Source organism: Nomia melanderi, chromosome 3 (genome assembly GCF_051020985.1).
Source record: "Nomia melanderi isolate GNS246 chromosome 3, iyNomMela1, whole genome shotgun sequence".
NCBI classification, from domain to species: Eukaryota; Metazoa; Arthropoda; class Insecta; order Hymenoptera; family Halictidae; genus Nomia; species Nomia melanderi.
In genome coordinates this window covers 8,252,191-8,275,570 of record NC_135001.1, presented here as the reverse complement: position 1 = coordinate 8,275,570, position 23,380 = coordinate 8,252,191, and the positions used below count along the sequence as shown (strand labels likewise).

Genomic DNA, 23,380 nt, shown 5'->3' with positions numbered 1-23,380 from the left:
GCTTAGCAGTTCTGATGTGAACTATTAAATTAACCGGTACTTGTACGCCTATCAAGCAGCGAAATCACAAGGACAAGGGGTTAATGTCACCTGTAAACAAGGCTTCACGACTCTGCCGTATCAAATCAAGCGATGACCGAGATTCACATCTCTCGAGCGCGAAGGGCTCGAACGCTTCGCGGCGGCCCGACAAAATGGCCGCTGGCCGGCAGCCCGTGGTTACGTCATCCAGGAATTCCTGGCGCCCTGCGCGAGGTGTTTCAGCGCCGTTGCTCCCCTCGGATTCACCCAGTTCCCCGGTGATCGGCCAAGGTAGTCACGATTACACGCTTTAGCATAAGGCCCCGGTCATCGGGCGCGAAGGTTATTCAACCCGAGCACGGATATCTCGTTCGTGTATCCAACGGAGTAACGGGTTCCCGATGACTCGTGCATGAGGCGCCTCTCCTCCACCTTCTCGTAGATTACCCGGTGGCCAGCTGCGTGTGCACGCGCGCCGGCCAGCCAGCCAGCCTTCTCCGGCCGTTCTCGCGGAGGGTTCAGTCAGCCGTGCACCATTGTCGAAAGATCGTCCACCTAGACGACACTCGCCGCGTTCGGTTCCCCGACAGTTCGCCGCGACACAGACGGTCCTCATCGATTTATTGAACCGCGATCCTCTAAATTACGCTCTGCCGTCCTCTGATTACGTTTCGCGTCGGTTTGTCTTAATTCTCGTGATCCTTGGGGAATTGATATCTGATGGTTGATTGATTGTTATCGTTTTTAACGTCATATTAAAACACCCAGCGGGTTCGCCTGGTTCCTTTCGGGTAGCGAAGCGTGTTTTTTTTCCGATTCGATTTTCTGTGCTTTCGGTTTTCGATTTATTATTCGTGTGTCCGGTGTTTAAATGCAGCTTCTACGTGCTCTTTGAGTTTGATCAGGTAAGGAAGCATTTGAGGTGTTCCGTTGATGTTTGGGAGATTGATGCACGGATTTTGCAGGATTGAGAAGGTGGAGCTTGAGGAACGGGGGTGGTTGAGGAAATTTGTGATGCTTGGCTGGTCTTGTGTAAATCGATTGCGTTCCAGCGCGTCGTGAACGCGTTTTCCTCGATCATTGAACGCGCGATAAGATCTCACGGTTGTCTTTTTGGGACTGCTTTTCTTCCTCCTCGATGAAAGTTCGCCCGTTAGATGTTTCGAGGGGGAAGATTAAAGTCTAGTAGAAAGTTATTAACTGAGTATCGGATCGGCTGATCGATGGTGTGTTAAAGAACGTTTAATTATGCGGAAATTCTTCGTTTTTACTGTACTCCAGATTTCTCGCTTGTTTTTTGCATCTTTGGTACCGTTCCTTTGTTCCTTTAATCGATTTTTGTGAATGCTATTTGTCAGCTATGCTGAAGCGCCTTTTTGTATCATCAGTTGTTACCACTTTTCTTTTCTGTATACTGAAATGAATCCAGTAAAGTCACTTTCTTCCTCGTCTGTCGTTCCCTGTACTCTTTGTTACAATTCTCGTCTTCTATAGGAACTTATCATTCCATTATCATCTTTCAATTTTTCGATTTCTTAATTTTTAATTGAAACTAACCTTGTTCCTCGTTGACTGATACGATTTCTTCTAAAATTTGCCTCATTCCTTTGGTTCTTGGTTCGCGATAATACAATGTTACTATGTATTACTATTATATTTTCTTCTTTACTATTAGATTACATTATGTTATATTACTATTAAATTACACAATAATATTAATAATCTCTAAAGATCGGTATTACTAGTTGCAATATTAGTATTCAATCAATCCAAGAACATTCGACAAAAACTCTTTTCCTCGAGATCTTAGAAACAGGTGTTATAGACCGCTATTACTCGGAGCCACTCATATTTCTCCGTATTTCCAGTTACCCAACGATTCATCCCCGATTCCCCAATGAACGTCTTCTCCTTTGTCCTCGCCGCAGCCCCCGCTCCGCTCCAAAAAGTGGTCGTCGGCGGTCGCATAGGATTCAGGAATCTCGAAAACGCGGCGACCCCGAAAGCCAACGGACCGAGGGCCACGATAAAGCTGCGGAATTCGCCCGCGAACGGTCCGCCGCGGTAGGAAGCACCGTGACGAAAGGCGCGCGCGTTGTTCGTCGGTGCCGATCGTTCAAACGACGCGCGTCGTTTGCGACACATATTAAACGCTCTAACGGTACACCACTTGGGAACGATACGCGCCGCCGAGACGCATCGGGCCCGTGCAATACAGGGTGTAACAGAACATGTAGCACTCGAGCAGTCGACAAAGGAAACAGAATCAATAACGACAGCTCGTAAGGACACGTGTCCCATTTAACGTTTTTTCATTATGATTTGTTTCGTAATTATTCTCTTTGAACATTTAGGCTGACGATTCTTTGAAGTATTCAAATTCTTCAATAGAACAAGAAGGCAAATTACACATCGAACTTTGAAGTCCTACAAAAAGAAGACACTATGCACTGATCTTTGGCCATCTGAATAAATTATGTGTGCAATTTTGTATTAAAATTTTATATAACAGATATGAACACGACATTGTTCTTCGAAGAATTGAAGTTGCTCTTAACTTTAGAACTGCCGAGCTTCATTTCTGATTACATTGTTATATTATTATTTTATTCAGCCGTGTGCACAGTGTTTTTCGCGTATAGTGATGAGGACTTTGAAATATGATAATACCAGATGATTATAAATTATTTCTTGAGAATTGTTTACAGAATGGAAATGATTTCTATTTCACGTTATTCGACTATGAGTCAGTAGTAGTTCCACCCTAAGAGTTCGTTGTGAGTTTGTATAGTAGAAGGATTAAATGAATTAAATGTCCTTTCAAGGAGAAAGATAATATTTGATTTCGAATGAAAAGAGAGAACTACTGTAACGTTCTGTTACACCTTGTACGCAAATCAACTACAATGTTCCTCTGACACGCTGCCCGACCCCGCGGAGACATCGCGGCCGTATGCAAACGTGCGGGACTGGCGCAAACCGATATACCCGGTACCGTTATCGGACACAAATATTCAACGATAAAAAGTACTTTGAAAGAAACAAGATAAATAAACAAGAGGGGAAAGAAAGAGAGGAAACGGGCGGACGAGAAAAAGACACTTTTACGACACAGTCGTTCAGCCGCAGAGCCAGTCTGAATAGGTAACGCTTGCACGTGGGCGGACGGCCGTTAAAACGAGAATGTCCTGTTTCTCGTTTTGCTCCATTCGATTCCCAATCTCGGCACACGGTCAAGGTCATACCGTTGACCTTGGAGAGCGCGTGCTACGCCATGATGATGGGATTTTTGGAACTCGAAGGTTTCGATGTTGAATCGTTGATCGTTGGACCTTTTATGGTTGAAACTTTCATAGTTGAAATTTTTATAGTTGAAATTTTTGTAGCTGAAGCTTTTATAGTTGAATCTTCTGATACTGAAACTTTTATAGTTGACGATTTCACAGTTGAAACCTACATAGTTAAAACCTTGATACTTGAAGGCTGTAAACGAAACAAATTGCCAATGGTCAACGTGTTATACCAAAACAACTGAATACTTAAGCAACCAAGCCTGTGAGAATGATTTCAAATTTCTCATTTTACAAGAAAAAAATCGAAACTTTTATGTAACCGAAATTTTTTACGAATTATACATAGTAGTTGAAAAACTTTCGATTCTGACAGAATAGTTTGTTACTTCTAAAAAGTATTAGCAGTAGAAATTCGTGTTGAACTGTTCACAAGATGGGAGAACAAGAAACCTTGGGGCCTAACGAAGACCAAGAGAAAAATGACCCGCGCGGAAGGAATATTTTCATATAGATGTGACGAAGGAAGAATTTGATAGTCTATAAAGGATACATTGCAATAAATCGAAGGCTCAATTTAATGTCGTCTTCCTGGACGTCTCGAACCGTTCGATGCTTTACCGAGAACGGCGGCAAATTTTCTCATTCCCATGCGACCCGTGTCGCCTCGCGACCGATCGACACATGAGAATTGAATACGAACGATCGCCTCAATCGAGGCCTTTGCACGCAAATCGACCATAAAGAATTCGCCCCGCGACTGCACCACCTGCGTCATTTCTTCCGCAATTTAGCACGGAAGATTTTTTTCGGATCTTCACTGTCAACTATTGAATTTTCTTTTATCTTTCGCGTTCCCTTCGCTTTGGATACTCTGTTTCTAATACCTACACACTTAATCAATTACTAAACGTATTAAAGTACTATACGACAGTTGATCTATATAAAAATAAAATGAAAAATATCGAGTGGGATTCGCGACGAAATTATCGAATGAACGTTAACGAAGTTCAAATTGAAAATTCGATATAAATTCAATGTAACAGAAATCAATGAGATTTCAATTGAAAATACAATTCATATTCAATTTACCGAAACGCTATTAATATTCGATGTTCAGAGTAAAGTTCCTTTCCCTCTTAACAGATCGAGACAAGGCAAAGACAAAACAAGTCGATTAGTTAACGATGCAGTTAACCCCTTAACTTGCACGCTCGAGTTAATTCTAGCGCGCTAAACAGGCCAAACTGTGAAAATAACAATGTGAAAGCAAAGAAAAAAAATCGTTTTATTGATATTTATCATTTATATGGAATTGTAAGCTATAACACTTATTTATTCAAGAATAAAATATAGCCTTTTTCCATGGAACAAAAGAGCAGTATATCAAAATTGATTTTTTTGGCCGGCTTTTTTTAAAAAAAGAACTGTGCGTTAAGGGGTTAAGCGTTCGAAGGATCGTTCCCTCTAATAACACGTTATTCGAACATGAAGATACTTCAACCGTTCCCTGATTTGTCTGTTGCAGTGCAAAGATGCGGTCGAAATTGCTGAAGATCGTGGTGATCCTGGTGCTGTGCGGTTCAGGGCAGGCCAGGCCGCAGAAGACCGGTAAGTTTCTCGCGATTTCCCACGGGTGCCCGTGAAACGTGGCTCCCTGGTTACGGGGAAAAGGAAAGAAACGCCTACGGGGAACCCGATCTTCGAGAAAACGAGCTCTCCAAGGGAAGTGCCATCGAGGAAGCGGTTGCCAATCGCGAAAAGGAAGAAGGCGGTTCGCGAGGAGGGGCTGTATTCGTTCAATCGCGGATCGTTCGATGCGAAACGCTGCAGATTTCCGCGAAAGTCCTCGCCCGAAGACGGGCGTCAGCCTCTAATCAATCGGAGTGCTGTGCAATTTACGACAATGAGTTTTATTTGACTGGAATGACTTCCTGTCGAAAGCGAGACGGAAGGGATACAGGTTCAAAGAGAAAGATTATAGCACGTGATTAGTCTTCCAACTATTTTCTTAAGTACTTGAATTAAAAAATTCTTGAGATATCTGATCTTCTCGGTTTTCGAATTTCCAGACTATTGATTTTAACAAAGTATTTAAGCTCTTGAGTTCCGATGGGTTTTAAAGTAGAGTTTTTAAGTCAGCCAACTTTTGATCTACGAACTTCTTCGAATACTCAAGATTTTAAGGTCTCAAGTTCTGAAAGCTCTGGAATATCAAGTCCTAAAGCTTTTAAGGTTTCAAGTTTCAAAAGCTCTAGAATATCAAATCCCAAATTTTTTAAGGTCTCAAGTTCTGAAAGTTTTGAAATATCAAGTCCTAAAGCTTTTAAGGTTTCGAGTTTTGGAAGCTCTAGAATATCAAGTCTTGAAGCTATAAAGGTTCCAAGTTTCGAAAGCTCTAGAATATCAAATCCCAAATTTTTTAAAGTCTCAAGTTCTGGGAGCTCTGGAATATTAAATCCCAAGTTCCTAGGATCTGAATTTCTCGAAGTTCTAAAGTATCAAGCCCCAAAGCCACTAATGCCTCAAGTTCAAATCCCCCGACTTCTCAAATTCTAAAGTTATCAAATTCTTGCATCCCTTCAGTGTAAAAATCTAAGGACATCCCTTCAGTCTCCACGCAACATTCGTCAAACTCTTTAATTCACATTTCGAACCTAAACTCTATCGATACAGTATTCCCTTGGCGTCATCACGTCGACAGGCGTGTACGCAGGAAAGCACGACACGGAACACGTGATTACACGAATCGAGTCGCGCGCAGATTGCACATTAACCGAACTCTTAATTCGTGCACTCTGTCACGGACGTGTTCTAAGCGAGCGACCGCCGCGCTCGATGCACCCGCTTCAATTCCACATTCGCATTTCTTCAACATTATAAAATCGAATTTCGTAACAACGCGAGACTTTCCATTTTTCATCGCGAATCGTACTCCCCCGTAATGTTCCGCATCAATTGTCGATCGTTCGCGTCCCTGCGCACTCATCTTCGACAACGTTCACTTATAATGTCCGTATCGTCGAATCTGTACCATTAAGTCCGCGACGATTTCGTCGGTTTTCCATATTGTTCTTGACTGAACAGAATAATTCTAAGAAAATGTAAAGAAATTAATTGACTGATTCTTTATCAGTAACTGAGAGTGGTTAGTAATCGAGAAATAATTAACCATCTTTAAGCTTGTGTGAGTTTGAAATCACATACCAATATATTGGCATCTCGTTGATTTATTTCATTTTCCATAGCAAAGTGACGAGTGAAATTCAGTAATTAATCAACTAAAACTTTTATACGCCCTGGAGTGAAAGTTCAACGTCATTGTAATTCCAAAATAATGAGAATAGATACACGTTTTACTGCAATTATTGAAACTATTGAATACATTGTTAATTTGCATTTACAGGATATTTGTTAATTTTATACTGCACACATCTTTTTATGGTCACGAAAGAAAATTCGGCTTGTAGAGGGTTAACATAGCTGGAGAATATACGAATAAAGATTCGTAGTCTGCTTGCAGTTCCCAAATAACTTTAAAAACGATTCGAAAATTCATCGAGAATTAATTAAAAACTAGCTTTTAAAACAATTTGAAAATTCATTTTCCTCGATGTTTCAGGAGAGTCCTCGCAACCGGAGGCACTGAAACCAGACGAAAAGAGACCCGTCCAATCCGCCGGCACGCCAGCGCACGTTCAAGACACCAGGTACACGCGGAATTCCGGAAATAGTAGAATTCCATACGCTAATCCCTATTACGATCGTTTCGATCCTTTCGTCGCCGAGGTAAGTGCGGACGAATCGAGACCGAAGTCTCCGATCAGTTTCAACGGAGTCCGATCTCAAAATCCAGCGACGTCTCTCAGAGACTTGAAAATCCCCAAAAATTCTACTTTCAGCGCCGCTATTAACTTCGAGAAACCAGTTAGATCTAACCATCGTATGTTGAAAATATTCCCCGAAGGAAATCAAAACCATCCGCCGAGGTTGAGAAACTTTACTCACAAGTCCAAAGGCTCTAGCCTCCGCAATTTCACTTCTTTAGGGAAATCCGATCAAACATACAGGTTCAGGTACGAGTCAGATCGGTCCTCGAGTTCTAGGGTTTCGTATTTCATTGGTTCGAAAGGTTCCAACAACAATGTGTCGCGCAGAAGGCCAGAGATCGGCTTGAATAATTCACGTAAAGGTCCGTCCTTGGCCGGCGATTCGAAATTCTCGGAAGTTTCCTCTGGTCCCGGCGCGAAGGTCGAGGCCTCGAGGGAGTTTGATCACGTGGCAGCAATCAAGAAGATCACCGACATGTTGACTCGACAAAACGCTGCTGGATTACATTCGAAAGACAGGGTTCCGTTCGATAGAGTCCCTCAGTCTCCGCCGGTCCGAACCACTAGCACCCGTCATCCGAACACGAAAAATTCGAACAGAGTGAAGCACCGTCATCCTTCGAACCAGAGCAAGATAGATCAGAACAAGTTGAACACGAAGATCTCGAAGATCCGAGAGAAAAGCAATGACACCCAGTCCCAGTACTGGAAAAATTGGCCGAACGGAGAGATGCAAACCCAGAATGATTATCAAAATTACGAGAAGTACACTTCGTTCATAGAGGATTTGAATCCGGACCAGGTAGTGAAGAAGCCGGTCCACTTAGGGGACAACGGTACCGATCACCTGTTGCCCATTTCCAGCCCCAATCTCCAGGAGATCGTGCACTGGTTGAAGATCCCGGCCTTCATGGCCAATGGCAGCAACGTCTTGGAAAGCAATGAGGCTAATGATCCGATGAGCGCTGTATTCGACCCAGTGTACCAGAACCTGGAGCCGAACAGACCGTTGAGGCCTGAAAGCTTGAAGCCTGGTTTCATTTATCCTCTAAATTCCAAGTACACGACTGTGAAACCTGCTTTACCTAACATGTCCTCGAAGAACAAGACTAGTAGTCCTCAGACTCTGCAAGATGAAAATGCTGTTCAGTTGAACAGCGACTCGAAGAAGCCTAATTGGACTAAGGGACCTGGGAACAGTGGCAGACCAGTTAATCCGAGCTCTTCAGTGTCCTCCGGGTCTCTAGATGCTGAAAGTCAACCTTCACTCATTACTTTACCCCAGTTAGCTTCTTCGACTACCCAGAAACCAGGCCCCAACGTTCACATAGGCTTCACTTCTTCCGAAGACAAGAACAAGCTGCCCAATCAGGAGGAACTCCGACCTCCTTTAGTAACCTACGATCAAAGATGTCCCACCATCCTAATAAACTCCTACACCAGGATCAACAACACTATTCAGAGCAAAGAGGGTTGCACTGATCTGAACATCATCATCAATTCCCACGTCTTTAACACGAACACGTTCAAGTCGACTCCTTCACCTTCGTATCAGACTAATCCCGGGATTGATCAAGAGACGGACAAGTACGGTTCTGATCTTAGTTATCATTCGAACATTGAGGACAATTTCTATGGTCCCTTGAAAGATCCAGTGGCTAGTGGATCTCAGGACAATGTAGACTCGAACGTTCAAGTTTTTCAGGGTACTCATATCAGTATCTCGGGGTCTGGTAATGACGGAACTTCGGAGATCAACGAGTTTTCCGATGCTCCAAGTTCTGCTAATGATGCTCCGGCTGTGGAAGGAGTCAATCAAGCTGACAACGATCCCAACGTGAATTCCGTGGTTCGACCGGACGCTGATGTGGTTAGCGACGAAGCTTTTGTCCCTTCTTTGGGGTCTCCTTCTTCCGAGCTAGTTGCTAGCCCTGCTCCCGCGGCTGTGGCTAATGACGACGACGACGATGACGAATACGATCTGTCTCCTAGCGGCATCGTCGAGTCGATCGCTTCCGTGTTCGCCTACTTTACGTTCATCAATCCTTTGCATTATGGTTTCTTCAGCATCGCCGCTGCTCCCTTCACTGCTTTAGCTGCTGGGATACTCGGCACTGTCACGTTTCTATTCCCTTGGTTGTTCCCTAGCTCGTTCGGCTTCAGCAGAGCCAACAACGACGCGATCGGCTTTTGGTCGAGTGTCGAGGAGATTGTCAGTCAATCTTTGGAGAAGTACGGTAGGCTGAACGAGTGGAAGAGCAGGAAGAAGAAGAGGAAGAGGAAGAGGAAGAGATGAGGGTGCGGATCCGTGGTTAGGTTCTCGTTTCTTGATTTTTGATTCGGACAAGTGGAGATTTTAAGGGATTTTGTCTGGCAGTTCTTGCCAAAGTTGTTGTCAGAAGGCCCCCGATGGAGGACGAGAAGGCTCTTGACAGGTTGCCTCAGTAGATAGTCATCGAGTTTTATTGGATGGTTCGTTTAGAGGGTTTAGAAGGTTCGTAGCGTTGTGTCGTGTTCTTAGAGTAGGGTCAAAGAAGCTGGATTTCTGTTAGTGTTGTCCATGTACGGGGCTCGTGTTTCCTCTTTTACAGGCCATATTTTAGTTGTAGATTCCTCGCATGTGCTTTGGCATGTTCGTTAATTAACGTTGGACAAGTCGAACGGATCTATTTTAGATGCATCGTTTCGGGATACTTGAAATCGTAAAGGTGTCTTCGCTGGATAATTATTAACCCCCTGTCCTATAATTTCTTTTTAGATTCTGATCGATCCAACTACTTCGTTATTAATAATTTATTGAAAATAAGAGAAAATTCCAGGCTTGTTCTATGTCAACATGAGAGCTCTAAGGTATAACTATTGATAACAGAGGAATAATATGTAACTCGCATTCAAACAAACTGAATAATATCTGTGTTTATTAAATTTTATTTCAAATCTTCACCACGAGTCTGACACGATATTGTAGGGCAAGGTTTTAAATTGGTTTACTTGTTCGTGAGTAGGATATTATAAAAATCTTAATAATCGTGTTCTTGTGATTTCTGTAAATAGACTACGGATCGTTAGAAAAATTCACGTGTGTATAAAGAAATCAGTGTCGGACGTTTGTAGTATTAATAAGAGGAAGGGAGGTAGAATTAACTAAGGCGGAATGGGAGGAAAAGCCACGAGCTTTGGACAGCACTGCTGTGCATCAAAATAAGTTATTTATTTATTCATTTATTTTTCTATTTATTTATTTATTCAGATGTTACTTATAAAAGTATTGCAAGAATATTATTTTTAGTGATTATTTATTTCTAGCCAAGATTGTTCTTGAACATGGTAAGGGATGGAATTTCAGAGAATAAACCTTAACCTCGCTGGACGTAGCTTTAAACCTGTACCAATTAACGATTGTAAGGAAATGTTAAGCAGAGTGTAGACTAGATCCAACAGGAACAGTATTATTGAACCCGAACGAATTCACATTGTAACGATACGGTAATTAGTGCATTACTTGGATTGTTCCAATTCATACTTAACTTAATCTTATGTCATTCTAGGGCATTGATAGCGTTTGTGCCAGTGAATTGTAATCGAAATAAAACATTCCAACGAAGAAATTTGTATTCTTTCTTTACATCACCATGAAAGTAGAAATTAGCATTCAGTCATATAGTTCACTAACTATTCTTAGTACCCATGTGTCCCCTAACATCGTCCTCAACAAAATATCCTTCAATCATCAAAACGTTGCCAACCATGCATCAGAAAGCAAAGATTCAAGTACAAAAGAAATCACCATTGAAAGTTCCTTAAACAAATTAGAATAGAGCCTTTCTGACACACAGACGAACAGAAAAAAGGTAAGGAACAACTTACGCAGTCTGTCGCGAGTTTGAAATAATCAAATTTTCCAGATATTCAAAGTTTTCGTGCTCGAAATTCAATTTGATCCAACGGGCCCAGTTACCAGACTATCGAAATCCAGTTGTCTCTTGAATCATAGATACCAACAGAAAGACTGAATCGCCGAATTTCGTTTCAGCGCGCTGCAAAATGACACGCAACGTCAGCTGAAAGACCTGCAGTACATGGACCAGTCGCTGAGGACAGTGGCCACGCAGCTGTTGAACGTGACTAGCTCCGAAGATGGCAAACCCAACGGGAACGCAGCGAAGAAGTCAGGCGTGCAAAAGCTGTCGGAGAGGAACGAGATCCCGACGAAGGAGATCACGGTGAGCAGCGGCCCGCAGTCGGTGAACGTGGGCTTCGGTAGGCCGGTGAACTCGAAGTTCGGCTTCTTTGAGACTAGCCACCCAGGCCAGGCGATGGCGATCACAGAGGAAGAGCTGGAAAAAGAGTTAAGTTCAACGCGTTTGATGACTGCGTACAAGAATCATCCTACGACCACTGGCGGCATCTCCACTTGGGTCCTACTAAATCCTCCGTCAACCACTATAAAGACGATCGAAGGGGAGAAAAAGACGAAGCTTCCCATCGAGAACGAAGTCAAGGCGACATCGAAGCCAACGACCATCATGGAGAGGATAGACACAACGGAAAGAGTGATGGAGAAGGTTACACTGCCAGTTTCAACTTCGGTGTCCTTGGAAGAGGCTTCTAGCACCAGGAAACCTGTGCCAACCACGAAGAAGCCTGACCAGAAGCTAGAGAGGACTACCGAGTCCAGCCAAATCACTCTGAAGCCACTTCAGAATGTTACTGTTAGCGGTAACCTGGAGAATAAAGAGTCTCCTGTGGTTAGCACTAAGAAGATTCAGACTATCAGGACGACGCCAAAACCTAAGGTAGCTGTTCTGAAGACGACCGTACTGTCGAAACCGTCGATCTTGAAGACCTCCAGGCCTAACCAGCAAAACAGACCGAAGCCGCAATTGAGAAGAACCACTACAGTGAAGCCGGATATTGTTAAGAATGAGAACGCCTCGTCGGCTAAGATCGAGAAAGTGACTTTTAGGCCTGTCCAAATGATCACCGTGTCGAAGAGCAAGCCGGAGAGCACCGAGAAGCCGATGTTCGTGACGAAGATCAAGGCGTCGATCCTGATGGACACGCAGAAGACCACCACGCTACCTACTGTATTTTCTACCGGCAATCAGGATTTAACGACCACCTTGAGGACAGTGTCGAGTACCAGTGAACTCGTTGAAACCTCGACCAAGATGAAAACCGTTGGCACCAAGAGTAACGTGTTGAAAGTTCAGCTGAAGAAGCCTGTGGAGGACACCAAGATCGAGATAGAGCCTATCAAAGTGAACACACCTGTCTTGAAGATAGAAAAGGTGGAGAAAGACGAGTCAAAGGACGAGACCAAAGAGGATTCAGAGAAGGATACTTTGAATAATTCCAGGATAGACCTGAAGTTCGACTTCAATCCAGAGTTGACGAAAATCAACGTGGATTCAGAGACGCCCACTTCGACAACCCGGCCCTCTTCGACCACGAAGAGGTCCAGGCATAGTTCCAAGAGGAAGAAGAACAAGAGCCGTAGAAGAAAACCATCCACGACGACCACCACCACTATGGTCACTCCTTTAGCGTCCAGTACGATGGAAACAGACCTAATCACGGTGAATCCAGTCGCTGAGAATGGGATCCAAGAGTCCAAGATTGCATCTGACACTAAAGTCTCCACTAATGCGACGAAGACCAAGAAGAAACCAATTCAGAAACCGATCAGCACGCAGATATACAATTTCTTGAGTCGAGAAGTGATGCCCAGTTTCGGAGTGATGTCCCTGGTGGGACTGGGTCTAGGCTTGGCGTCCTATTTCCTGTATCCCTTCGGTGGAACCATTGCCAGGAGGAACTACGAGGTGGAGCCTAAGTATAAGTACAACTTGGACGAGTACGGCGGCAACTATGGCCAAAGCGAGGAGGAGGTTCTGTCCAAGGTTTTCCAAGGTATGACCAACGAGGACAACAAGTACCCTGGGGTGAAGGATTACGACAATTACTACCAGTACCAGCACTTCGACGGGGGTTATGATTCGCAAACGACGAAGAAGTACGACCAGAGGTACTCTTCGTCCCCTATCTACAGGCCAGAGAACACCGCTTCTGTTTTGAAGTACAGGAACACTGATTTTAGGTACCCTGACGTATCGAGTACTCCAAATTACTATGATAACAGGCCTAAACACACGGAATACGTTGTGGGTCAGTCCTCTTCAGCTAACAGGCAGTTCGTCGTTGGAAACGTTCCCAAAGAGTACCCCTACGAAGAGAAGATTTTATCTGAAGCTACCACAGGCAAGCTGCCAAGTAGCTATGAGCCTACCGAGAGCGACCACGTGAATTTCAAGCCTGATATCAATCAGAACTTCAATTTCCCTAATCAGAATCATGGACAGGTGCAGACAGCTAGGCCCGAAGAGGGCTACGAAGAGGTGGAGATTACTCCGACTGCAGTAGCTGTTGAACATGGCCCTAGGTCTCTGAAGACGAAAAGGTCCGTGGACAACCCATTGGGGTCTGTCTTCCTCAAAGGTCTTCGTTCGAGGGTGAAGAGGGACTCGGTGATACAGATCATACCCTCAAAGAGGGAGCTAGAGGAGGAAGGCAAGGAAGAGGATCTTAGCAACGAAATTTTGAATATTATCGATTCAGCGATACCTGGCGAGGACAACGTGAAGACGAGGAGGAAGGAGAGCGAGATTTCGGAGGAGTTAGAGGCCAAGAAGAGGAGGAAGGAGGAGGAAGAGGAGAAGAAGGAGTCCATTACGAAGAGTACGACTGTCGAAACGTCTGAGAAGTCCAGTGTCGAATCATCGACTCAGGAAACCGTCTCGTCAACGACGTTAAAGGAGGCAGATGGCTCTTTAGCATCCTCTTCAACATCTTCTTCAAGTTCTTCGGGGGTCACTTTCGAGAGTAGTTCGACCGAGAGCTCGAAGACGACCGAGGAGAGCGACGCGGAGTGGATGAACTCGACCACGAAGAAGCCTGAGGAACAAGAGGGCTTTGGACTTTTCAGCTTCGTGAAGAAGATTGCGGAGATTAAACTGAGACTGGGATTAACACTGCTGAAGCACGCGAGCGAGGGCTTCGCTAGATACCTGGGACACGTGCAGAAGAGAATCAACGGCGAGGAGTGAAGTGTCTCTTCTGGGTTGATCGAATCATGAACTTGTAAAGGTTCTCGCTGGCCGCGCTTTAACACTAGAACTATCGGACGGGTTAAAATGAACTGTTTCAGGATTTTCATTTGATAATTATTCGAATTACGGAGATGCTTTTGCGAGAAATTGCAAGGAAAATTCGTTTCTGCGGATGCAATAGTAAGAGTTACTTGGAAACTCAAAAAATATACTCTTTCGATTATTAAAGAAAATTGTATATAAATCGATGTAGTTACTTGGCAGTTCTAGTGTTAAAAGGAATTGAGTCTATTAATGCAGGATTAGGAATAGTGATTTATTGTCTGTAGTGATAGATTTGATTTCACTTTCTTTTATGACCACGGACAGACATCATTCCGAAAACTGTTCTATCGACCTATGTCTGGAGGTCCCAAAATTTTCTTGGACACTGCGAGTAATGATTAAAATAGTACCGAGGCAGTATGTCGCGCTGACTGCTTTCGCAATGTGAATTCTGTCTTCCAGCGTGTTTTGATTTGATTCGCGAACGAGCAACCCTCGATTAGAGATTTCGAGGAGCTCATTTCGCTCGAGGAAAGTGTTTTCGATGAGTTTCTGCAGCTGTGAACTGCATTTACGCGCAGGGCGAATTGTTTGACACCAGAGAAAAAGACTTCTTTTATGTTGAAGATGCTCGAACAATTGTTTATTGCTCTGAAAATTGAATTTGGAGGCGCAGCGATTTATTAAGAATTCTTCCTGAAAACTAAAAGTGTTTAGAATGCATTTCACTTTGAGTCTCCATCAAGATGGCGTAACCTTTCAATTTAAAAGGACGAATGCATTTCGTTTTATTTATTATACTTTCTTTTCATTGATTGTATCGCAAAAAATAAAAAATACTTTCCTTCTTCGTGTCAGGTGGTTCAACCTGTACAGGATGGCGTCTGTCCATTTTGCGATCGTCAAGGAAGTCAGTTTTCATCGTTCTGTTATAGAAAAAGCTAAAGAAAATTCACAATTTTTTCGACAGAAATTCCTCCTTTCCAAATTAAGAAGAATTCAAAGTTAACCCTCTGCGGACGAGCATTTTTGAAACTTCTAGAAATTCTTTCCACAGAAAAACTGAAAATTCATCGAGTTCTTACATACTAGGAAAGAAGAAAATCGCATATCAATCTATGCGACGCCTTAATCCTAATCACAAAACTAATCCCTCGTTATTCGAGTAATGACATTATTTATTTACAGCTTTCGATTACAGGTATATAAGCTCGAAGTCGTCATTACGGCGGCGTTCGACCGCAAAGGGTTAATACAGAATCATCGAATAGAAAACGAACGTTCCTTGACGAGAATGAAAACGAGTAGCTTTAAAACGGATATTAGGGAATAGGATTTCTCGCATGGAATGCGACCCCGACACGATCTATTTTGCGTCGGACGCGTCGGGTTGCATTCTACGCAAGCTTTTTCGAGACAATGGTCGCCCGGATGGGGTTTTTGAAAAACTTCTGGCGAAAAGTTCTATTTTATTACGACGCGGGATTTGTCCGCCACCGACAATTGATTTCTTTGTTCTGGTACTCATGCCTTCTTTTTTTTATTAAGTATTTAAGCGAACGACGAAATATACGACGAGACATTGTAAAGTATGTTATAAATAAATATATTAAATAAATAAATAAATATGGTGTGCTTCTACATGATACCCGGTAAGATACACGTATCCCTAGATATGTTATAAAGAAGAAGTTATTTATACATTCGTTCCCATCTCCTCCAGCAATTCGCTAAATAAATAATCAAGTATTAACATTAACGAGTCGTGACGAGTAACAAACGTTAACTTAAATCTATCCGGGAATGAGGAACGACGTTTCTGTGTCACGCCTCCGCTTCTCGTTAAAGAAAATATCTGTAAACGACGCGTTCGTTTCTTAAACGTTAACCTATGTATTTTGACACTGTGTGATATTAGAGCGACCGGAATGAAATCCATTTCTAGTCTCAACCGAAAGCTTTACAACTCTGTACAAATACTTTAATATTAATCTAAAATTTTGAAAAATTAATCCTTACACGGAGAAATGTGGTAAGAGAAGAAGGGAATTATATTTTGAATTAATGTTTAAAAATTCACAAGAATCGGTAAAGTTTTCTGTAGAGACTAGAAATAATGGATTTCCTCCCGGTTCCTATAGTAGAATATTTGTATAAAGTTGATCGTGAATTTTTTAAGATGATTGAGTGACCATCCTCGAGACGATGAATCGACTGATGAAATCCAAAGTGATTTCTTTTCCGTCAAGATAGTTTCACTTTTAAAGTTCGGATCAATGATCTTCAAACGGGACCAGTCTCTCCTCGAAAATCTTCTCGCTTTCAAGAGAACTGTCCCGTTCAATCAGAGATTCATGTTCTAATCGGCAATGCAAATTTCGCTAATTGAAAGCCGGATTTTAAGCGTGCCTACCGATGTCCCATTTCTCAGGTAGAATTAATTGATAGCGATAGATTCTATTATGGGCTTCGTAATCATCGCTGAAACACTGAGATCGTTCATTTTCTAATCTCCTCTTCTATTATCAAAGACTTTCTCCTTCCTCGTTAATTCGCATTCCCTATCTCAGCCTCGTTCCGTGGGCTCGTTTATTCGTAGGAACGCGAATATTTATGACTGAGTCACGACCCGCGGCGAACAGACCCGGGTCAGAAGGTGTTACGTCCCTCCTCCGACGGCCAAGTATCATTGGTATCATCATCGCCATTGTTGCTGGTAATATTCCTGCGGGGAAAAGGATTAACATCTTTAATTAACACATTGTTCTCAAGACAAAGAATAAATATTGAATACATAAATATAGGAATGAACATAAAAACTTAATGACTCAACAAAAGATCGAGGCATAAAAAGTACTTTATCTACTTAGTTTTCCATCTTCCATTTTTCATCCGGTTAAATTCATCTTTCTTTAATTTTCACTTTATTTCTCTAGATTTTTACCAAAAGGCCTAGCGGTGAGTTTTATCAATTTTTGTTTACTTGCTACTAAAATTGGAACATCGTACGACTGAACTAAAAGTTTGTCTTTGCTCTATTAAAAATTTATTTTTGATTCAATTAAGAATTCATAAAGCTCTCATAAGTCTCCTTTTAACCGATTAACTGTGAAATTTAGTTTGAAAAATCTTTCATTCTGCACGCAATAAAATCAAATAATAAAGCGTATACTCGTCAAACGCAGAAGAAGTGCATCTATTAATGTATTCTAACGAACAATAAAAGCAAAACGAAGAAAATTACACGTTTATCTGTAGAAATAAATAATTTATCGTGGAGAAAATCGCAGTTAATTGGTTAAATAAATACACAATAAATAAATTGTGATGCACCTGCGCCGACGGCCGCCAAAACGGCGGAGTTAGACGGCTGGCTGCCGAGCGTGTTCCTGATTGGTCTCTTCTTCAAAATGGCGGGCAGCAGCGACTGTTGCTCCAATTCGTACTCCCTCCGACTTTGATCTACGCTCTTGAACGTCTTCTCCACCTCCAGCAGACCTCCGTGCGACGTAGTAGTGTTCGTACCGTTGATTGACGGTAACACCGTCAGCCTGACCTAGGTAAACGATATTTCATCAAGCGACTGCCAGTAACATGCTCGAGCAGAGCGGATCGATCGGGTCGCTGAACAAGTGTCCCGACGACAACGTTTCTGGGTCGCCGGTCAGATTCCACGAAATGTTATCCATCGTTCAACCAATTATTACATTAATCTACCTCAATATTCAATTTAACGTGTCTACCTCATTTCACGAAAAGCAGGCTCAAAGAAAAGTTACCGTTCCGCATAGAAAATCCCTCAAAAGTAAAACAATAAACCTTCACCGACTCCTACAAACTTTCGTTTCCCAAATCCTTTATAAACTCAAATGATCTACAATCTAACAGAACTCTAATTGAACTTATCAATTAACCATCCACTGGACATCTACTAATAGCTACAACAATTAATCTCATGCGAAAAAGCGGTCTACTAATTGTCTTCATCGATTACCAATTTTCAACAAACAGTTCAACTGCCTACACACGATACGTTAACAAATGAAAATTCATAAACTGGAGACTAATTTCGATTACGAACGTTCTAACTGTCACTCGTAAAAAGAAGAAATCTTCAAGATCTAGCCTAACCTGTCTCTTGGAAGTCATCACTGCAATAGCAGGATCGTGATCCTCCTTTTTCACTCCGGCGACCATAGTCACGTTTGCAGTGGGTGGCGAGTCGATCTTGATTGATCTTTGCCTGGACTTCGAGTAACCTCTGTTAGTGGATAATAGGACCCATTGACCGTCGCCATTTCCAGGATAGCTTTGCGGATGATTGTTCACGTAGTCGTAATGGGAGAAGCCAGGTCGGTCGGTGGTCGGTCTAGGACGGTCGTCGTAGCGATTCGGGTAATCGTGCCAGTCGTTGCTCTCTTCCGCTTGATTCTTGTCGGGGTAACGATCTAGGAACTGGTAGCTGGGCTTGGTCGGCGGCGGCCTGTTCCAATTGTTGGGAAAGTTCGCTGGACGATTGTCGGTGATTATGTCGCTGTTCGGCCGATCGGTGTACTTGTTCCAAGACGGCCGCTCCGGCGGCCATTTTTGCGCTTGGTTCTCGTCGTTCTTGTCCGGGTAATATGGCGGACGGGCGGTCGGCTTCTGCCACGGCTTTTCGTTAGTTGTTTCCAGCCAAGTCGGCTTCGGCTTCTCTAGGTACCTAGAATTGACGAAGTACTCACGATCAGGGAGCTGAACACGGAACTTTTCAGTTTTAGGTTATATAGACGTGTAGGTTAATATTGATGTAAACTTCATGGACGTGCGTAAATATGTATGGGTGTAGCGTGCGTGTATGCGTTGTTTTGAATAAACGCGAAAAAAAAGAAAAGATATTGAAAAAAAAACGAAGTTTGTGTTGACAACGAAAAATATATAGAAATTGTCATCGTTTAAAATAAACGTCTATAGTTATGAGTACACTACGGATTTTTTTGCATTTACATTGGAGAAATTTCAGTTTTCCACTGGTGTTAATCCGTTTCTATGGATCCCGTGAAATTTTACAGGATCTATTATCCAAAGTGAACGTCTGCTTCGCCATTATTATATAAATTGCACCTTCGTTTAAACACACAAGTATTTTCATAGCGAAACTGATAATCAAACAAAATTATTCAGTTACTAGATAGGAAAAGTTCTGTAATTGTAATTAGATTCGTATGAAATCTGCTATCTAGGAACTGGAATATTTTAATTCTAAAGCGCCAAATTTTTAAAGTATAGTGCTTTTTATGTTTGTTAGGGAAAACCATCTTCTATCGTATATTTTTATTTTTCTGTGCTCTTTACAAGTTTGTAAAGGAATTCAAGTTTTTCATTTCGATGAAGGTCCACAGTATAGTTATGAGATTGTTAATACATTTAATGAACAATTTCATCTGTAACTGACGATACAGAATGTGAGAAGTAATAGGTACTTTTATATAAGCATTGCGTATGAAAATTTTTATATGAAACTTTTAATTTACCATGGCTTATTATTTTCGTAAATCGGCCTGACAGAGTAGTCAGAGGCCCAAGGCTTTCCCATGCTAGGCTTCTCCCATGGCTTCACTTCCGGCCAGGGTCGTTGAGTGGTGGCAGTCGCTTGCCATTTCGAAATTTTACTCTTGGACCACGGGATCGCTTCTAGAGTGACCCAGCCGTTTCTGTCTTCGTATGAATTCGCGCCGTAGTATTTGTTCCTTTTCAGGGTATCGTTCAAAGCTTCGCTCAGCTGAAACAAAAACGATTAAGTTATTCTTCATTTCTGAACAAATTTCATATTCAACGAGAAATTCGTCGGCCTATTCAAAAAGCTTTAAACAAACGAAACTTACGATCAGATTACAAAAACCTGAACAATTTTATACTCATCTATCTATTAACAAATAATCGAATAATGACGATCGAGGACCTCTAAACTATTAAAAATCTCTTCCGTAGGTAGCAAAATCTCATTACTAAAAAAGTAGAAACTTACTCGCTCTTAACGCTACAACTACCGACCAGTGAAATTGTCTTCTCGAAATTTTCCGACAACAACTCCAAGAATCCATTTAGATTTCTATTGATCTACAATTCAGCTTCCGTATCGCTAAGTCAATTTCTACAATTTCTCATGGAATCATCTATTGTCCTTTCAATAACCACAAAAAGAAGAAACCAAGAATGGTCACCTTATCCTGTCCAGTGGCTCTTATATTAACTATCAACATTATCAATATGGCAACACTTATTCCTAAATAGTAGATGCTTCATAAATGATCTCCCAAAAATTCGTAGACCTACCGAGTCCTCAGCAGCAGTGGTGTTCTCCACGTTAACTTCGAATTTGGTCTCGTGGTTGTAGCTAACGCTGGTTGTGTGCGTGGTCGGGTCATCCAGTTCGAGCAGCAAGGGTTCGGCAGGCTTCACGATCCTGAACGGGAATCTAGGGTACTTCTCAGTGCTGCCCTTAATTTTATTCGCGTACTCCTCAAGGAACTTGTTCAGCACGTCCGGATTGAACGTGGACGTCTCGAACTGGTTCTTCTGTTCGTTCTCGGGCTTCGCGTCCTTCGTTCTTCTCTCATCTTCCTCGGATTGGTAGTTACTGGTCCTCGACTGGTAGTGGGACGGGCTGGTGTCCGAGTCCTCCAGCATCCTCGAATTGTCCCCCCTCGTTCTGAACAGGTCGGACGCGTTCGTCCTCATCTTGACGAAGTATCGCGTGCTGCACCGGCCGCCGGTCAGGGTCAAGGCCACCAGGAGCAACAGGCAGATCGCTCCCCTCAGCAGCATCTGGAACCGAGGGGGAAAGTGGACGCTTGCACTTTCGAAACTTTCCGGTCCTGATCACCTTTTTCGTGAACTTGACCTGTTTCGCGCGCACAACGGATTAACGCGGAGTACAGTCGATCGAGATCACGACAGAGCGAAACTTGATTTCATTGTACGCTACTGATGATGGCACGAATGTAATTAGTTGACTAGAGCTCAATTTATTACGACCGTCGATTAATGCTGTTGGTAGATTGAAAGTAGGTTACAGTAATGGTACTGATGTAATGTGATTTATCTATGGATATACTCTTTAGATGTCTACGAATCTATTGATAAGTGTTACTCCATACTGAAATCGTTGAAAACTCGAATTGACCAGTGGGGAAATTTTCACAGAGTTTAGTTCTGTCTTATACTACTTTTCCGATCTATATCCCGTTTACATTATGTCCGGCGAAGACGAAACGAGAAAAGGAGACAAGGGTTGAAAATTCTTATGTCTATGCTCCTATCCTCAAGTTTTCCAAAAATTCAAGCTAGTAATACAAATTCAGAATAAAGAGATAAGACAATATCCCCGATTTACAGAAGGAATCTGAAGAAACTTAAGGAATACTCCATATCCCGTTTACGTTATGTACGGTAAAGACGAAACGAGAAAAGGAGACAAGGGTTGAAAATGGACACCATCACTGACCGTGTCGTGGATCGTCGGCTGAGGTCCAGGCGGCGGCGTACGATCACGTGGGCGACCAGGATCGGCCCGTCGGACACCGGAAATCCCGTTTCTCGGTTGCTCGCCGAATGAACTGTGTGCCGTGCGCTCTGTTTTATCACCGGTTGTGGAACGAGCGCGTGCGTTTCTGCTCGACCTCGACTCCTCAAGGTCCGAGATGGCTCTGTCGCCGAGACGTTGCCCTCGTTTGCTTTTAATCCAGGTCCCCACTTCCCGGTGGCTTGGTCCATTTTGTGTCTCGCTCTGCGGCCAGGCCGGTGCACGCGGTCGACACCGCGCGCACCTTTGGTCAAACCCGGAGAACGGACGGCCGGCTCGCTCGCGCTCATCCTTCTCTCCTATCTCGGGATCTATTCTTTCCCCTCCAGCTCCGCGTCCTGTGATAATTGTCCCGACAGCGGGAGGAGCCGGCGAGACAATGTTATTCGCGGTTTTACGACGGCCGCGGATATAGATCGATATACGAATGGACAGGAATAATGTCCTAACCCCCTGTTTCTGAGTTCTCGAGGAGAAATGCTTTTGCGAAATGGTTTTCGATTCATCGAACGCTAATGTTACAGTTATTCTTACAGCTGTAGGCTACTGTCTAACCCCTGAGTTCTCGAGGAGAAACGGTTTCGTGAAATGTTTTTGGATCGTGGTAATAATGGAACAGTAGGGAATAGATATATTAGTTATAGCGATGGCAAGTAGATATTGCAATAGTAGTATTGCAATTACCATTTGTTAACTGCAACGGTTTACTGCCGTTTAGAACTTAACAAGTGCATTTTGATATTGATTCGATTTGCGAGTTCTAAGTCCTGAGGATGAAATGTAATTTGTCTGTAGGATTTGGTAAAGAGCAGGGTTCTTGACTGTGGATAAAGTGATATCGTTGTTATTAATGCTCTTTGAATTTTCGGGAAAAGATTTGTTTAGACTTGATCAGAATTCGATGTATAGTGTTATTTTTGTTCGACCTTTGTGCACTGTTCACGAAATTGATGCGCTAGCGTTGAAATTCTTTTTCAAGAAATTCAGAAAATTCTTTTTCAAGCTTCCTCATCGATTCTATAATAGTCTTCGAGTCCACCGAACACCGAGGACGAAGATCAACGAAGCTGGACAGAATTTAAACAAATAAATATGCGTTTTTCGTGTTGGGAACGTCTTCGAGGTGTGTACCACGCTGAAAAAGCCTGGATTCGTCACGCACTAATTGCACCGGCGTGGACAATCAGCGGCTGCTTTACACGCTGGTTTTTCTGGTTATGATTTGGAGTGTCAGTCATCGTCACCGAGTTGTTCCTAATTCTTCGAGAGCTTCAGATTTCTTCGGATACAAGTTGCATCTTAAACAAAAAAAGAAAGGGAACGATTATCCCTACTCTCCGAGGAGTATCTCATTGGAAACCGGTTACCCGTTATGTTATTCTAAACCAATCGTTAGTTCGAACCAATAAAATTAATTAATTCAAACGAATAATGATAATCAGTTCAATCTAATCTTGGTTGATGATTTCCTGCTTCATCCGCGATTGAAAACACGCCACGGAAACTCTGATCCAAAGCTTG

General features: G+C 42.8%; 2 protein-coding genes across 2 annotated transcripts in view; one reads left to right on the top strand and one right to left on the bottom strand.

The window, feature by feature from the left end:
* The window catches only part of LOC116430968 (uncharacterized), a 31,419-nt gene extending 16,449 nt beyond the window's left edge, over window positions 1-14,970 (top strand). Inside the window, exons 4-7 of the mRNA XM_076365678.1 lie at window positions 4,840-4,922; window positions 6,934-9,435; window positions 9,519-9,585; window positions 11,175-14,970. Coding sequence (XP_076221793.1) covers window positions 4,840-4,922; window positions 6,934-9,435; window positions 9,519-9,585; window positions 11,175-14,247 — 5,725 coding nt within the window. The 3' untranslated portion in view covers window positions 14,248-14,970. The remainder of the gene's footprint in view (window positions 1-4,839; window positions 4,923-6,933; window positions 9,436-9,518; window positions 9,586-11,174) is intronic.
* Window positions 14,971-15,809: 839 nt separating this feature from the next.
* LOC116430392 (uncharacterized) lies at window positions 15,810-21,861 on the bottom strand. Its single transcript, XM_031984464.2, has 6 exons — window positions 21,782-21,861; window positions 20,611-21,102; window positions 19,809-20,056; window positions 18,427-18,997; window positions 17,629-17,851; window positions 15,810-17,020 (listed from the first exon to the last, which is right to left on the bottom strand). Exons 2-6 carry the CDS (start codon window positions 21,100-21,102, stop codon window positions 16,857-16,859), a joined length of 1,698 nt encoding a protein of 565 aa, XP_031840324.1. The 5' UTR covers window positions 21,782-21,861; the 3' UTR covers window positions 15,810-16,856.
* Window positions 21,862-23,380: the final 1,519 nt, after the last annotated feature.

Bases quoted from the DNA above. Each gene is read 5' to 3' on its own strand.
- LOC116430392 (XM_031984464.2), bottom strand. From the start codon at position 21,102: ATGCTGCTGAGGGGAGCGATCTGCCTGTTGCTCCTGGTGGCCTTGACC. The intron at 18,998-19,808 runs GTAAATTAAAAG...CGTCAATTCTAG, and splicing joins TACGAAAATAATAAGCCATG to GTACCTAGAGAAGCCGAAGC. The intron at 17,852-18,426 runs GTTAGGCTAGAT...TCGTTTACCTAG, and splicing joins TGATGACTTCCAAGAGACAG to GTCAGGCTGACGGTGTTACC.